We start from the raw sequence: 13,188 nt of genomic DNA, 5'->3' as shown, positions 1-13,188 counted from the left end.
CGCTATTCTCCACATTGATGAGTATCTGAGAGATGGAACCTTGTGGATACATTGTACCATCAATGTCTGAGTTGATAATAGCCTTTTGTGTTCACAAGTAATGATTTCCTGCAGTGGGAAACTCCACATCAAATTTGGTGCAGATTTTGATGTGGATCCACAGCAGACGTCACTCCTTCAATTAAAAGGGAGACATCTGCTACAGATCAGCAATAAATGGTGCAGATTTTAAGGTGGATTTGGGTGCAAATCCTAGTAGAAAATATGCTGAGGATTTTGATGTGGGTCCGCACCAATATCCTCAACATTTGAACGCATCCTTAGGGCGCCTTCAGACGACCGTATATCAGCTGGGTTTTCACGCCCGGCTGATATACGGCGTCTCTCTCTCTGCAGGGGGAGGAGGCTGGAAGAGCCGGGAGCAGTGCACTGAGCTCCCACCCCCTTTCCGCCCCTCGCCACTATTTGCAATGGGAGGGCGGAGCTAAGTTTAGAAACGTAGCTCCGCTCCGCAGCCTCCCATTGCAAATAGTGGCGAGGGGCAGAGAGGTAGCGGGAGCTCAGTGCACTGCTCCCGGCTCTTCGCCCCCCCCCCCCCCCCCCTGTAGAAAGGGACGCCGTATATCGTCCGGGCATGAAAACCCAGCCGATATACGGTCATCTGAAGGCGCCTTTAAACAAGTTTTTCCAGGTGATTGAAGAGGTTGTAAGGGAGCCTTCACACTTGCGATCGCGATATCGCTGCAATTTTTTAACGCAAATTTCAATAGGACTTTCTAATGTTAAAAACGAATTGCACAAAAGCAGAAACTTGCAATTTTTGTGTGATGGATTTTTAACATGCGAAAGTTCTATTGACATTTGCGTTAAAAAAACTCAGCGATATCGCGATCGCAAGTGTGAAGGCACTCTTATAGCACTAGTATTTATTACAATTTCTTTGACTCCTCAGCATATATTTTACCATGTGTTTCTACTTAAGATATTGATGAATGCAAGCTCTTTGGGCCAGAACTCTGCAAAGGAGGTGTTTGTCTTAACAAGGATCCGCTGTTTGCCTGCTACTGTGCTAATGGCTATTACTATGATGTCCATCAACTGGAGTGTGTAGGTAAGACTCCTCATGTATAATACTTAGGCTGCATTCCCACGAACGTATATCGGCTCGGTTTTCACGCCGAGCCGATATATGTCCTCCTCATGTGCAGGGGGGGGGAGGATGGAAGAGCCAGGAGCAGGAACTGAGATCCCACTCCCTCTCTGCCTCCTCTCCGCCCCTCTGCACTATTTGCAATGGGGAGAGACGGGGAGGGGGTGGGGCTAATTCACGGAACTTAGCCCCGTCCCGCCCCTCCCCATTGCAAATAGTGCAGAGGGGCGGAGAGGAGGCAGAGAGGGGGCGGGAGCTCAGTTCCTGCTCCTGGCTCTTCCATCCTCCCCCCCCTGCACACGAGGACAATGTATATCGGCTCGGCGTGAAAACCGAGCCGATATACGTTCGTCTGAATGCAGCCTAAACAAGAGGGGAGATCCAATATGTATGCATTCACTTTACTGCCATGTGACTGAAATCCCAGCTTCCCCATCAGCAGGATATTGGCTGTGGAAGCTGCAGGGAATTTAATTTTCCCGTTGCTGTCCTGATCTATTTTTCCTGTGATCTCAATGATGAAGACAGAACTTGTATATTAAAAGATATATAACCTTGTGCTATAGTGGGCATAATTAAAAAAACTAAAACTTTTATAGTCACCTTGTCAAAACAAGCAGAAAGGGGGGCGCTATTCCATTTTGACTGCTAATAACTAGATTACTTGTAGGTTTCGGTATTCCTAAAGTCCCATGAAAGCTGTAATTATGACCTTGCATACCTACAAACTGTAAATAGCATGAAGTACTTTTCTAAAGGAATAATTGTGCCCTTAAAGGGGTTTTTCAGCACTGAACTATTCATAACTGATCCACAGGATAGGTGGTGTAAGGCAGACCACCACTGATCAGCTGATCGCCAGGCCATACAGAGCCAATGTACACACAGCTCTGTACACACTGCAGTGGCCGGGAACAGTACTGCAGACACAGTTTCCATTTAAAGGGGTATTCCGGTAACAAGGGATAGGGGATAACTAGCTGATCAGCGGGGGTCCGACTGCTGGGATCCTCACTAATATCGAGGATAGAGGGGGTCCCCTTTGACTAACTACTGGTTGCTTCTGCATCGCAGCTCCAACTGGAGTGGCATCACTGTTAATGGAGAACTGGTCACATATGTGTACTGCCACTGCAATAATTTCAGTGGGAATAACGAAACAAACTGAGCATGGGGCTCAGCTATTTCTGTGTGCCCCACTGAAATGAATGGAGCGGCACCACAAATGCGCACCCAGTCCTCCATTCACTTTGTTTAAAGGAAAGACACTACTCTAACCATTAGTGCAGAAAATTGGAGCCCCTTTTCTCAAGTTCGGTGGCGGTCCCAGCAGTCAAACCCCCACCAAACTATTAGCTTTCACCCATCAAGTGGGTGAAAAAAAGCCCCTTACTAGCATAACCCTTTACGTGCATGGGTACCATGCCTGCAATACCACCTCAGGTTACTGCAGTATGTATGGAGTTGTGTGCTTCCAGCAACACATAGGCTCTGTCCACTAGCACCATGGCCTGCCAATCAGTTGATCGGCAGGGCTGCCTGACAGTAATCCTCCACCAATAAACTATTGACGATCTAGCCTGAGGATATGGTAAGCCATCAATAATTCAGTCCTGGAAAACCATTTAAAATAATGTCTACTAGGCAACCTACCTTACATGCCATCCAGTGTCTATGATTACGTTTTTATAATTTTTTTCGGTGTTAAAGAATTGTTGAGGATTAGAGAAAGGTTTGCAAATTTTTTCAAAAACAGCTCCACCCTGGGCTGTGTCTGTTATTGCATCTTAGGGAGAAACAGTACCACTCTTGTATGTGAGCTCTGTTGGATAGACTGGAATTGCAGCTAATATAGAAATAGAGCAGGACAAGGCGATTCGGCCCATTTTAAAAGTAACAGATACAGGCAGAGTAAATATTTAATATGGTGACTCACTTTACTTTTTTTTTTTCTCCATTCGGCCCAGACCGTTCTGGCAATTTCTCTTTAAGACTGCAGAGTTTGCTGACCAAACATCTTTGGCTCAGGGCATAGCTATAGTGAGTGCAGAAGCAACAGTTACGCGTATGCCCTGGAGCTTTCTCACAAAAGACACTGGTATTATAAATGACACATGATAGTTGGAGGACTTGTTGCAGATTTTGCACTGCCCTCCAGCCAGATCTGACCCCGTAATTAAAATAGATTCCCAGATCTGACCTCATAATTAAAAGAGACCCCTAGATCTGACTCCTTTGGGTCCTTCTCTGCTGCTGGCGCCGCGGCATGTCCTGAACATGGGCGGTGCCAATCCATGAAGCAGAGGAGGACTAGCTGGGAGTCATGAGCAATACAAACCATTCTCACCGCTCCCAGGGACGCTCTGGAAGTGCTCATTGTATAGAAAGTTAAGTGTTACTAAAAAAAACAAAAAACTTTTACCCATGAGAAGTTTTTTATTTTCACTTCCAGATAATGATGAATGTCAGGAGGAAGAGGCATGTGAGGGTGGCAACTGTATAAATACAGTTGGATCCTATTTTTGCACATGTAATCCCCCACTGGTGCTTGATACATCGCTGAGAAGATGCGTCACCAACACAAGCCAGTCTATAGGTGAGTGGACTGCTTGCTGCTTAATAGGTAATATTAATTAGGTAGATAATAATTGCATTTGTTTTCTCCCTTAGAAAATAGTAGAGCCTTGTGCTGGCGAACAGTCGGAGCAGATCTGGTGTGCAAGAACCTTCTGATGGCGAGACAGACGACATACACAGAGTGCTGCTGCTTGTATGGGGAGGCCTGGGGCATGGATTGTGCTCTTTGCCCATCCAGAGACTCAGGTAAGTGTGCAAACACAAGAAAATGTAATAATGAACAGCTCATTTAAGCTATGCCCACCCAGAATGTACTGTCCACAGTGGAACTTTTGCTGCAAAATGCGTAAAAATGCCCCAAAGGTGGCTTTACACAGGACAACTATCGGCCCAAAAATCACTCAAATGAGCAATTTTAAGTGATAGCTGTCCCTTGTAAACGCAGGACCCGACAGAGACTGAATGAGAAATCGCTCAGTAGTCGCTAATTGCTGTGTTTCAGCTCACTGAAAACGAAGCCATTAGCCCTTTTGGTCACCTCTTCTAAAGAAAAAAAACTACTTTTTTAAAAAAGTGATCAAAAACTTGTATATATCTCAAAATGGTACAATTAGAAACCACAAGTCATCCTGCAAAAAAATAAACCTCCACACAGCTCCATCAATGGAAAACTAAAAAAGTTATGGCGATCAGAGGATGGTGACGGAAAGTATTTTTTTGAAGATGTTTTTGTTTATAAAAGTAGTACAATAAAACAACATACATTTTGTATCACTGCAATTATACTGACCCGCAGAATAAAGAGAGCGTGTCATTTGTACCGCGTACATGCACCATGTAAGCCGCGAAAACAAGAAACCCCAAAATATAACAGAATGGTGATCTTTATTTTTCATTTCTCCCCACTCAAAATGTTTTAACCCTTTTCAGTACATTATATGGCATGTTAAATGGTCCACTGAACAATAGAACTCTTTATGCCAATGGAAAAAAAATAAAAAACTAGAATTTTTCTGTGAAAGGAATAAAACAAAAATAGCTTGGTTCTTAAGATGTTACACGTTATTCCCTATCCACAAGATAGAAGATGACTGTGAGATCAGTGGGCATCCGATCGCTAGAAGCAGCACGTATCTGGAAAACAGGGGTCCTGAAGACCTATGCATGAATGGGACTGCAGTTGAACGTGTGCATTCATTCCAATGGGACTGCCAGAGATAGCCAAGTTCAAGGGCTTACCTATCTCTGGCAGTCCTATTGCAATGTAAGGAGTGGCAGGCAGGGGAATAGGGGATAACTTTTAGTCCTGGCACATCCCCTTTAATGTCATATATGACTCATCATTCCTGACTCCTCATTTCCATCTAAGTAGATTTGGCTGCCAATATTGTTGTAAAATCTTAGATACTTTTTTGGCATCTGTAGGATAACGGCAGCGGCCTGCCCCTCCCAGATTATGTGTGAGCCAGCAGAAAATAAATTTGGTGGCCTCTTACATTGTTCTCTCACAATACACAAATTAAATAGATAAATAATATTATTTGACTGTATTGTGCTCTGTTGATCTGTACTAGATCTATTAATGTAACCAAATAGACACCTTACAAGATCTTGATCACTACAGTGGAATAGAACCTGCCTTGATAGTTTTTATTTGTTCCTTTTAGATGACTTTGAGGCTCTCTGCAATAGTTTGAGATCTCCAGGATATGGAAATCCAGCACCTCCTGCTCCTGAGCCATATGACTATGGACCAGAATATGGTCCAGGTTATGGAGTCCCATATGGAGCTGATTCTTTTGCTAACCCGGCTCCTGGAATAGTCAGACCTGGATATGAAGTCTACCCTGCCCCTCCTGGAGTGGGGTTTGGATCCCGTTCACAGCCACCCTATGGTCCACGAGACTCCGTGTACAGCCACCCACCTTACGAATCCCCAGACTTTGAGTCCGATATTTCATACCCGGATACAGGTTTAGAGGACCCAAGACCACCCTTCCGAAGACCAGATACTGCTTATGATCCCAGATTGCGACCACCTCCACCACGTACCAGACCTAGAAGCCCTGCTTCTGCTGGGGTTGGATTAGACGATGGACGTAGGACACCATCATGGAGGCCTGGAGGATTTGATGCAGACGGCATCCCTAGTTGGAGAGGAGGACTGAGGGAAGCGTATGATGGTAAAGGACAGCAAATTTCACTATGTATGTGATGCTTTTGGATATGCTTTAAGGATGACCATATTTTGTTTCCTGTAGACCGATATGAGCAATTTGAAGGGCTCCAAGCTGAAGAGTGTGGTATCCTCAATGGTTGTGAAAATGGTCGATGTATTAGAGTCCCAGAGGGTTATACCTGTGACTGTTATGATGGCTACAGGTTGGACATGACAAGAATGGCATGCATTGGTAAGTTAGAGACCGGTGTTTACTGATGAGGGTTCAGCAGAACCAAATGGCTCCCTAAGACCCAGTTAGGGGTTATCTGGCAGAAAGCTCAACAGGGAATGGTGTGTCGTTCTTCAGCCCAGTCAAAGATATTTGCAGCTGGGAGGATGAAACATCCTAAACATTTGAGCTATTTAAGGGCATTATGCGATATTGATGGCCTATCCTTAAAGGGGTTTTCTTACTTTTTAATATTGATGACCTATCCTCAGGAGAGTTCATCAATAGCAGATCAGTGGGTATCGGTGCGTGGGATCCTCATCAATCAGCTGATTCTTCAGCCTGTCAGTACAGCAGTGCTGGACGTAGACATTGGCGATCGGCCAAAGTATAATAGGTGGCTTCACTACAATTGATTTCAATGGAAGTGAAGCCATCTACTACACTTCCAGCCCTGATCGCTGCACTAACAGCTTGCTGGGGCATCAGCCGATCAGCAGGGATCCCAAGTGGTGGATCTTCACTGATCTGCTATTAATGACCTATCCTGAGAATGGGTCATCATTAGTAGAAGAGTCAGAAAACCCCTTTAATTTATCAATATCAGATTGTGAAGGTCCAACTCTTGGCCCTCACTTTAATCAGCTGTTTGAAAGAGGTTCTATGGGACTTTTACTACTGATGACCTATTCTCAGGGTAGGTCATCAATAAATAATCCGTGGGGGTCTGCCACTCAGGATCCTTGCTGATCAACTGATTCCTGGATCTGCTGTCAGTGGAAGCAGATAACACTGTCCATATTGCAGCTGCCTGGTTTGGTACTGCAGGCGCAGCTCCCATTGAATTCAATGCAATACCAACCTGGGCCGCTGCAATGCTGACAGTGCTATCTGCTTCTTGTGCTGTCACACTTGCAAAGGGCCCATTAATCAGCTGATCGTCAGGGATCCCCACTGATCAAATATTGATAACCTATCCTGAGGAAAGGTCATCAATAGTAAAAGGGGTCGTGGTACTCAGCCGAGTGCTGCGGTCTCTTCCTTGTCCAGTGACATCGGTCACATTGCTTTTCTGCATCTCAGTCACAAGTGAAAGGGACAGAGCTGCAATGCCATTCACTGCCAGTACACAATGTACAGCGCTGTGCCTGGAATACAATGAAAAGGTTTTAGCACTCACCAGAACATCACAGCCCGTTTAAACAGCTGATTAATAGGTCATCAAGATATTTAAGTCCTGGATAACCCCTATAATGATTTCTCTGCCTTCATATTCACTGTCTCTGGTCATGCTGTGATAAGTCCTATGCACAAAGTGGTAAATGCGGCACAATATTAAAGGGGTTGTCCAGTTTAAAATTAATATCCCTACCCTCAGGATAAGTCATCAATAGTAGATAGGTGGGTCTATCACACAGGGACCCCAGCCGATAAGCTGTTCGCTGGGCTGCTGTGCTTCTGCACTGAACTGATTTCTGCAGGAAGCAGAAAGCTCTATTCTAACTGCAGTGGCCAGGCTTGGTATTACAGACAAAGTATATATTGATATGAATGGTATCTTGGCCTGTAATACCAAACTGAGCCACTGCAGTAAGAACAGAGTTGTCTGCTTCCTGCAGAAATCAGCTTAGAGCATGAGTGCACTGGTCGGCGTGGGTCCTGGGAAACAGACCCCTGCCGATCTACTATTGATGTCCTATCCTGATGATAGATTATATTGGCAGGTGATATTAACGTTATGGCTGATCGGTGTATATTGATTTATAACATGAGTAAGCCTGATGCTTGAGTCTGCACTGTAAACCCAATGCTTCTATATCCCAATGGTTTTTTTTACATTTTCCTCTAGATATAAATGAATGCGATGAAGCTGAGGATCTCTCTCTGCTGTGTCTGAATGGGCAGTGCCGTAACACCGAGGGGTCCTATGAGTGCATCTGCCCCCGTGGATTCGTCCTGTCTCGACAACACAACTACTGTGTCCCCTCCCAGGAATAAGTTTCCCACAGTCCATTCCTTGGAGAACCAAAGACTTCCTGCAGTGGCTTAGTCTATGTCCACGTCATTGCGTGTGGAACGGGGTAGGGGGGTGGGGGCTTGTGTGAAAGACAGGAGGGAGATATTTATTTTTCTGTATATATTGCCAAATGTTTAATGGTCTCTTTGGTGCAGTCGGTTGTGGGCAACCCCTGAGAGTTTTATATGTTAAGAACCACGTGTGTAGTATTTTATTTTGGGCATATGAGGCACATGTGGCATTAGCTTATTTCTTAAAGGACATTGGGAACAGAAGCAACCACTGTTTTATGTCTTCAAGTAGTTAGAAAGTCTCTATATAGTAGTACATGGATAGAAGCAGGGCTTAGAAATGCCACAATCCATGAAGTACACTGAATGGCCACTTTATTAGAGAACCCCATGTAGCAGCACGTTGGACCTCCTTTGGTCTTCAGAACCACAGCAGTTTGTTGTGGTGTCATCCACAGGTATCAGATGACCCAGTGTGTGCCAAGAAGTCATTCTCCACACCATTACTCCACCTCCACCAATTTGACAAAAAGGGTTCATCATTTCATGCTGCTTGCACCAAATTCTGACCAGTGCGATGCAACAGAAATCTAGATTCATCTCAGCAAGTGATGTTTTTCCACTGCTCGGTGCTCCAATTTGTGCTCTTTTGCCCGCTGGAGTCTTGCTTTTCTGTTTCTCTTAGATATCAATGGTGCTGGAAGTTTTGTTATAGTCCATCTTTGCTAAGGAACAAGTTTTGCTTTCCGACATGTTAGTTGAAGCAACCAGAAGGATTCCTGACATCCTCCTCTGACTCCTTTGGTCAATGAGTTCTTTACGTCCACAGGAGCCACTTTTGCTAGATATTTTTTGTCTATTTCACCATTTACTATATACTCTTCACACCGCTGCATGAGAAAACCCCATAAGGTTGGCAGTGAAGTCCCGGCCCTGCTAGTTTATCACCGATGACCCGGCCTCGTTGGAAGTCACTCAGATCGCTGGATTTGCCCATCTAATGTGGATTCACACTGAAATTGATCCATGGAAAACATGTCATGTGATTTTTTTTTATCCTGCACTTCGGGTTCACGGGTCTAATTTTCATACAAAGAAGCTCCAATCGAGAACGAGCTGCGATCTCTGATAAAGTGGCCATTCAGTTTAGACATCTTCCAAATATTGTACTGTAGGTCTTGAAGGACAAGATCTGAGATGAGTGGGAAGAACATTTCTCTGTCTTTGCACAGTTTTAAATGTTCAATGTCAGCTATGGCTTTCACATAAATGGTTTTGCCATTGCAAAGGCATCCACATGAACAGGCCAACCCCGATTACACCCACCAATGTTATTGGGGTTTTTTTTCAATGCAAAAAATAGATAACTGATGAGTTAATTCCCTGGCAGTGATTGTTATCATCTCATCCAATATGCAGCCTCAGGGGTCCTTTGTCCTAGGGATCAGTATGTGTCTCCAGTAATAGCTGCTAACACAAACCATGCATTGAGGTCCACTTGAGTGACCAGGCACTTCATATTGTGGGTCATCAGATATTTCTAGGTCTTCTCCTCCCGCCGGAGGTTACAGAATCTACATTTTCTTATGAACCTGACGCAGGTTTTATTTTCTACACAAATGCGAATTGTGACTTTTATATACTTTTATAGTCATTGTTTAAAAAAATCAAATGAAATAAACTATATATGTATATAATAAGAGCTTCTGTTCATGTCCCAGTTATTATGAGCATCTAAGAATGGCACAACGCTAGATGGAACCACCCGGCCTCTCCCACAGATATGGAAATAAGTTATGGTCAGGCCAGACTCGAAAATATACCGTGCGGTGAGGATGCCCACTAGTTCTAAGAAAGGAGTGCCAAGAGTATTCATTGGGGAGCAATAATCACATGGTCGGGCCGAAAATGGCATTGTGTACTAGAAGCTATTGTTAGAGAGGCCCTATCAGCGCTCCTGACAGGTCTGTTCTAGTATATACTTATATTCTCCCTGAAAGAACAATACTGAAACATCTTTACTGAAAACTCAGCGTTGTGCTGCTCCTCTGTTATTCTTCTTGGAAATAGTTGAAAACTGGTAGTTACCATTCTCCCTGTGTGGCTCTGTACCGTCTGACATTGTCCAATCAATGCTGACTGGTCAGAGTAAGGACACACCCCATTGACAAGAGGAATGGTAATGCCCAGTTGTTGTCAATTTATTCATACATTTCCAGGAAGAATAAAAAAAGAATGGCTCAACACAATCAGGAGGCCAGACCTAACGAATCTTCCATAAACTATGACGAGAATTAAAACGACCCTCCAGTTTTAGGACAAAATTCTGTCCCAAGACCAGAGGGGGCTATATGACCTGCAGTTGTTCTTCTCCATCGGCCCTCCAATCCACTGGTTCTAGCTCCAAAATGGTGGAGATAATTGGGGAAGAATGTGAGTGGATTGGGAAAGGAGAGGTATGAAATCATAGGATGTCTCCACCAGGACAGTATAGAGGGCAGTCAAGCTATTGATCTCTCTGCTAAGAAGCTGTACTGGTCAGGAACATTTCATGGGTATTGTTACTTGCACTGAATTGCCCTTTTTTTTTTAAAGAATCCCTTTTAGTGGAGTCTTGGACCCTCTTTTGGCCTTCAGAACCACAACAAATCATCATAGTGTCCATTAAAAAGGTAGCAGAGGACCCAGGGTCCACCAAGACAACATTTCCCACGCCATTATTCCACCTCCACCAGCCTGAACTGTTGCCCCCTAACAAGAAGGGTTCATCAATTCATGCTGCTTGTACAAATTCTGACCTCCCATCAGCACGGGACAACAGAAATCTGGATTCATTTGACCAGGCGATGTTTTCCCACTGCCTAGTGATCCATTCTTCTTTTGCCCACAGGAGTCTAGCCTTTCTGTTTCTCCTAGATGTATGTCGCTGGAACTGGTCATCTACTGTTATAGCTCATCCGTGCTAAGGAAAGACGGGTTGTGTTTTCGGACACGTCACCTGGAGCAGCAGCATTGTATTCGGCTGAAGTTTGCTTAACTATGCACCACATGTTTATCGGAACAGTTCTTGACATCCTCCTTTGACCCCTTTCATTGACGAGTTATTTCTGTCTACAGGATCCCCTTCTGCTGGGTGTTTTTCCTCAATCAAGACATTCTCTGTATACTCTCCGCACAACTACACTAGAAAACCCCACAAGGTTGTCAGTGAAAGCCGGCCCTGGCTAGTCTAGCACCAATGACCAGGCCTCGTTGAAAGTCGCTCAGATCTCCTATGTGGATTCACACTGAAACTGATCCATGGAAAACCTTTCACTTATTTTTATGCTGCACTCCGGGTCATGGGTCCAATTTCCATACAAGGAAGCTCCAATTGTAAAAAGGCTGGGGTCGCTAATAAAGTGTCCATTCAGTGTATATATGTCATGCACATTCACTTGACATGGTGTCCTTAAGAAAATAAGATCAGCATACAGTATTCATACATTATGCTGCCATACTGTACACATAATGAATGTCACCATGCAGTACACTCCACGTATATATTGCTGCCATAACTATAGCAATAGCACACCCCAATTAGCACCATCTGAGGGCTTGAATTACTAGTGCAGTTGTATCTGAAGTTTGGGGTTAGGCAGTATGACACGTATCGGGTTGTTCTGATAATAGAACACTGTAGATTTTCCTTTGCTCTTGAACAAGAGGCAGTGCCAAAATCTATAACAAAGCAGAAGCCAAAAACATCTTCTTTGATGGTGTTGGACAAAACATCAGGGAAAAGAAGAGTCCAAGTTCAAGCATCTTCTGGAGTTCTCAAGACGTGTAACTCCTCCTTCTACATCTGCTCCTTTGTTAGAACATAGCATTCACTGACAATAAAATTCCACTTTCCCCAGATCATCCGACTTGATGTGTGGGACGTATGTTCTAGCTCCTTGAGACTTACTTCTCCCTTCCTTGTTAGATATGACCAGACAGGAGCTGCTGCACTACGCTTATTCATATTGTGGAGGAGCTGGAGGAAGACTCCCTCCTGCGTAATTTTCTTTCTTTGTTTTTAAGTGTTTTAATAAATGTTCTTCTGACCGAGCAAGTTTGACCATTTACAGTATTGGTCAGTCTCCTTTGGGAGTCGCGCCCAAAAGTAGCTAATCTGTTAATTCCTGGATATTATGGAGGAGACCTCAGAAATGCTCCTCTTCAGAGGAAAATGGTGAGGTCAGCTTGGAGACTTTACAAGTCTAGAACTTCAGAAAGCAGGAAAATTAATGCAAAATTATGCAAAATAGGGATAGTTCCTTGAGCAATGTTACAACAAAGGTGCTAATGTTGGCTTAAAGCAAGCCTCTGGTTACAGGAAATTTTCGGTCCCGGGACAGAAACCTGCTAATGTTCTTCTCGGCCAATGTGGTTTGGATCCAGTTTTCAGCCATCCTAGATGGCAACTGCAGGTTTTTAGCTACCTACAGTAGTGCACAATCTGCACTGCTCTTTGATTGGCCACTACCGATCACGTGAGCGGTGCTGGCAAATCAGAGAAAGGTAGAGAGCATTGGTACCAATGCACTGTGGGGATTAGGTAGTCTGAAGATTGCATAGGTTTAGAAACCAGCAGATCGGAAAGCCAATGGCACAGAACAACAAACAGCAGATAGTATAAATGCCTCCTCTGGTCCAAGGACAAGATTTTGTCCCGAAACTAGAGGATCCCTTTTTAAAGCATCACTGACATACATCAGAGACGCCATTACCCTGTGGTATCATTGCAGTGAACAGGTCACAGAGGCATAGAATAGTCCCTTTTTTCTGGCAACTGGTGCAGGCTCAGCAGAGCCCCACTGATGATACGGTATGTTTTGGAGTGTCGCAGTGACCCAAATTTGAAATGCTATTCTGACATAGTATAAGGGGAACTTATAAAGGGCTGCAGGCAGAGGCTGGCTGGCAAATTCTAGCTGGGCAGGCAAGCACAAAACAGCGGACCATGAATAACATCCCACCCGTAGTATATGTTCACACGTGCCAGATTTGCTGCAAAAA

The 13,188-nt window shown here is 44.3% G+C and overlaps 1 protein-coding gene across 1 annotated transcript; it reads left to right on the top strand.

Moving 5' to 3' along the window:
* The first annotated feature begins 960 nt into the window (after nucleotides 1-960).
* Nucleotides 961-9,847, top strand: LOC136580552 (latent-transforming growth factor beta-binding protein 4-like). The gene is made up of 6 exons (XM_066581191.1): nucleotides 961-1,111; nucleotides 3,603-3,746; nucleotides 3,821-3,973; nucleotides 5,395-5,910; nucleotides 5,989-6,138; nucleotides 7,967-9,847. The coding sequence occupies exons 3-6, from the start codon at nucleotides 3,883-3,885 to the stop codon at nucleotides 8,113-8,115; spliced, it is 906 nt and encodes a 301-aa protein (XP_066437288.1). The 5' UTR covers nucleotides 961-1,111; nucleotides 3,603-3,746; nucleotides 3,821-3,882; the 3' UTR covers nucleotides 8,116-9,847.
* Nucleotides 9,848-13,188: the final 3,341 nt, after the last annotated feature.

This window comes from Eleutherodactylus coqui, chromosome 10, assembly GCF_035609145.1.
Source record: "Eleutherodactylus coqui strain aEleCoq1 chromosome 10, aEleCoq1.hap1, whole genome shotgun sequence".
Taxonomy (NCBI): Eukaryota; Metazoa; Chordata; class Amphibia; order Anura; family Eleutherodactylidae; genus Eleutherodactylus; species Eleutherodactylus coqui.
The sequence above is the reverse complement of the archived record's forward strand: the minus strand, read 5'-3'. Positions and strand labels throughout refer to the sequence as shown.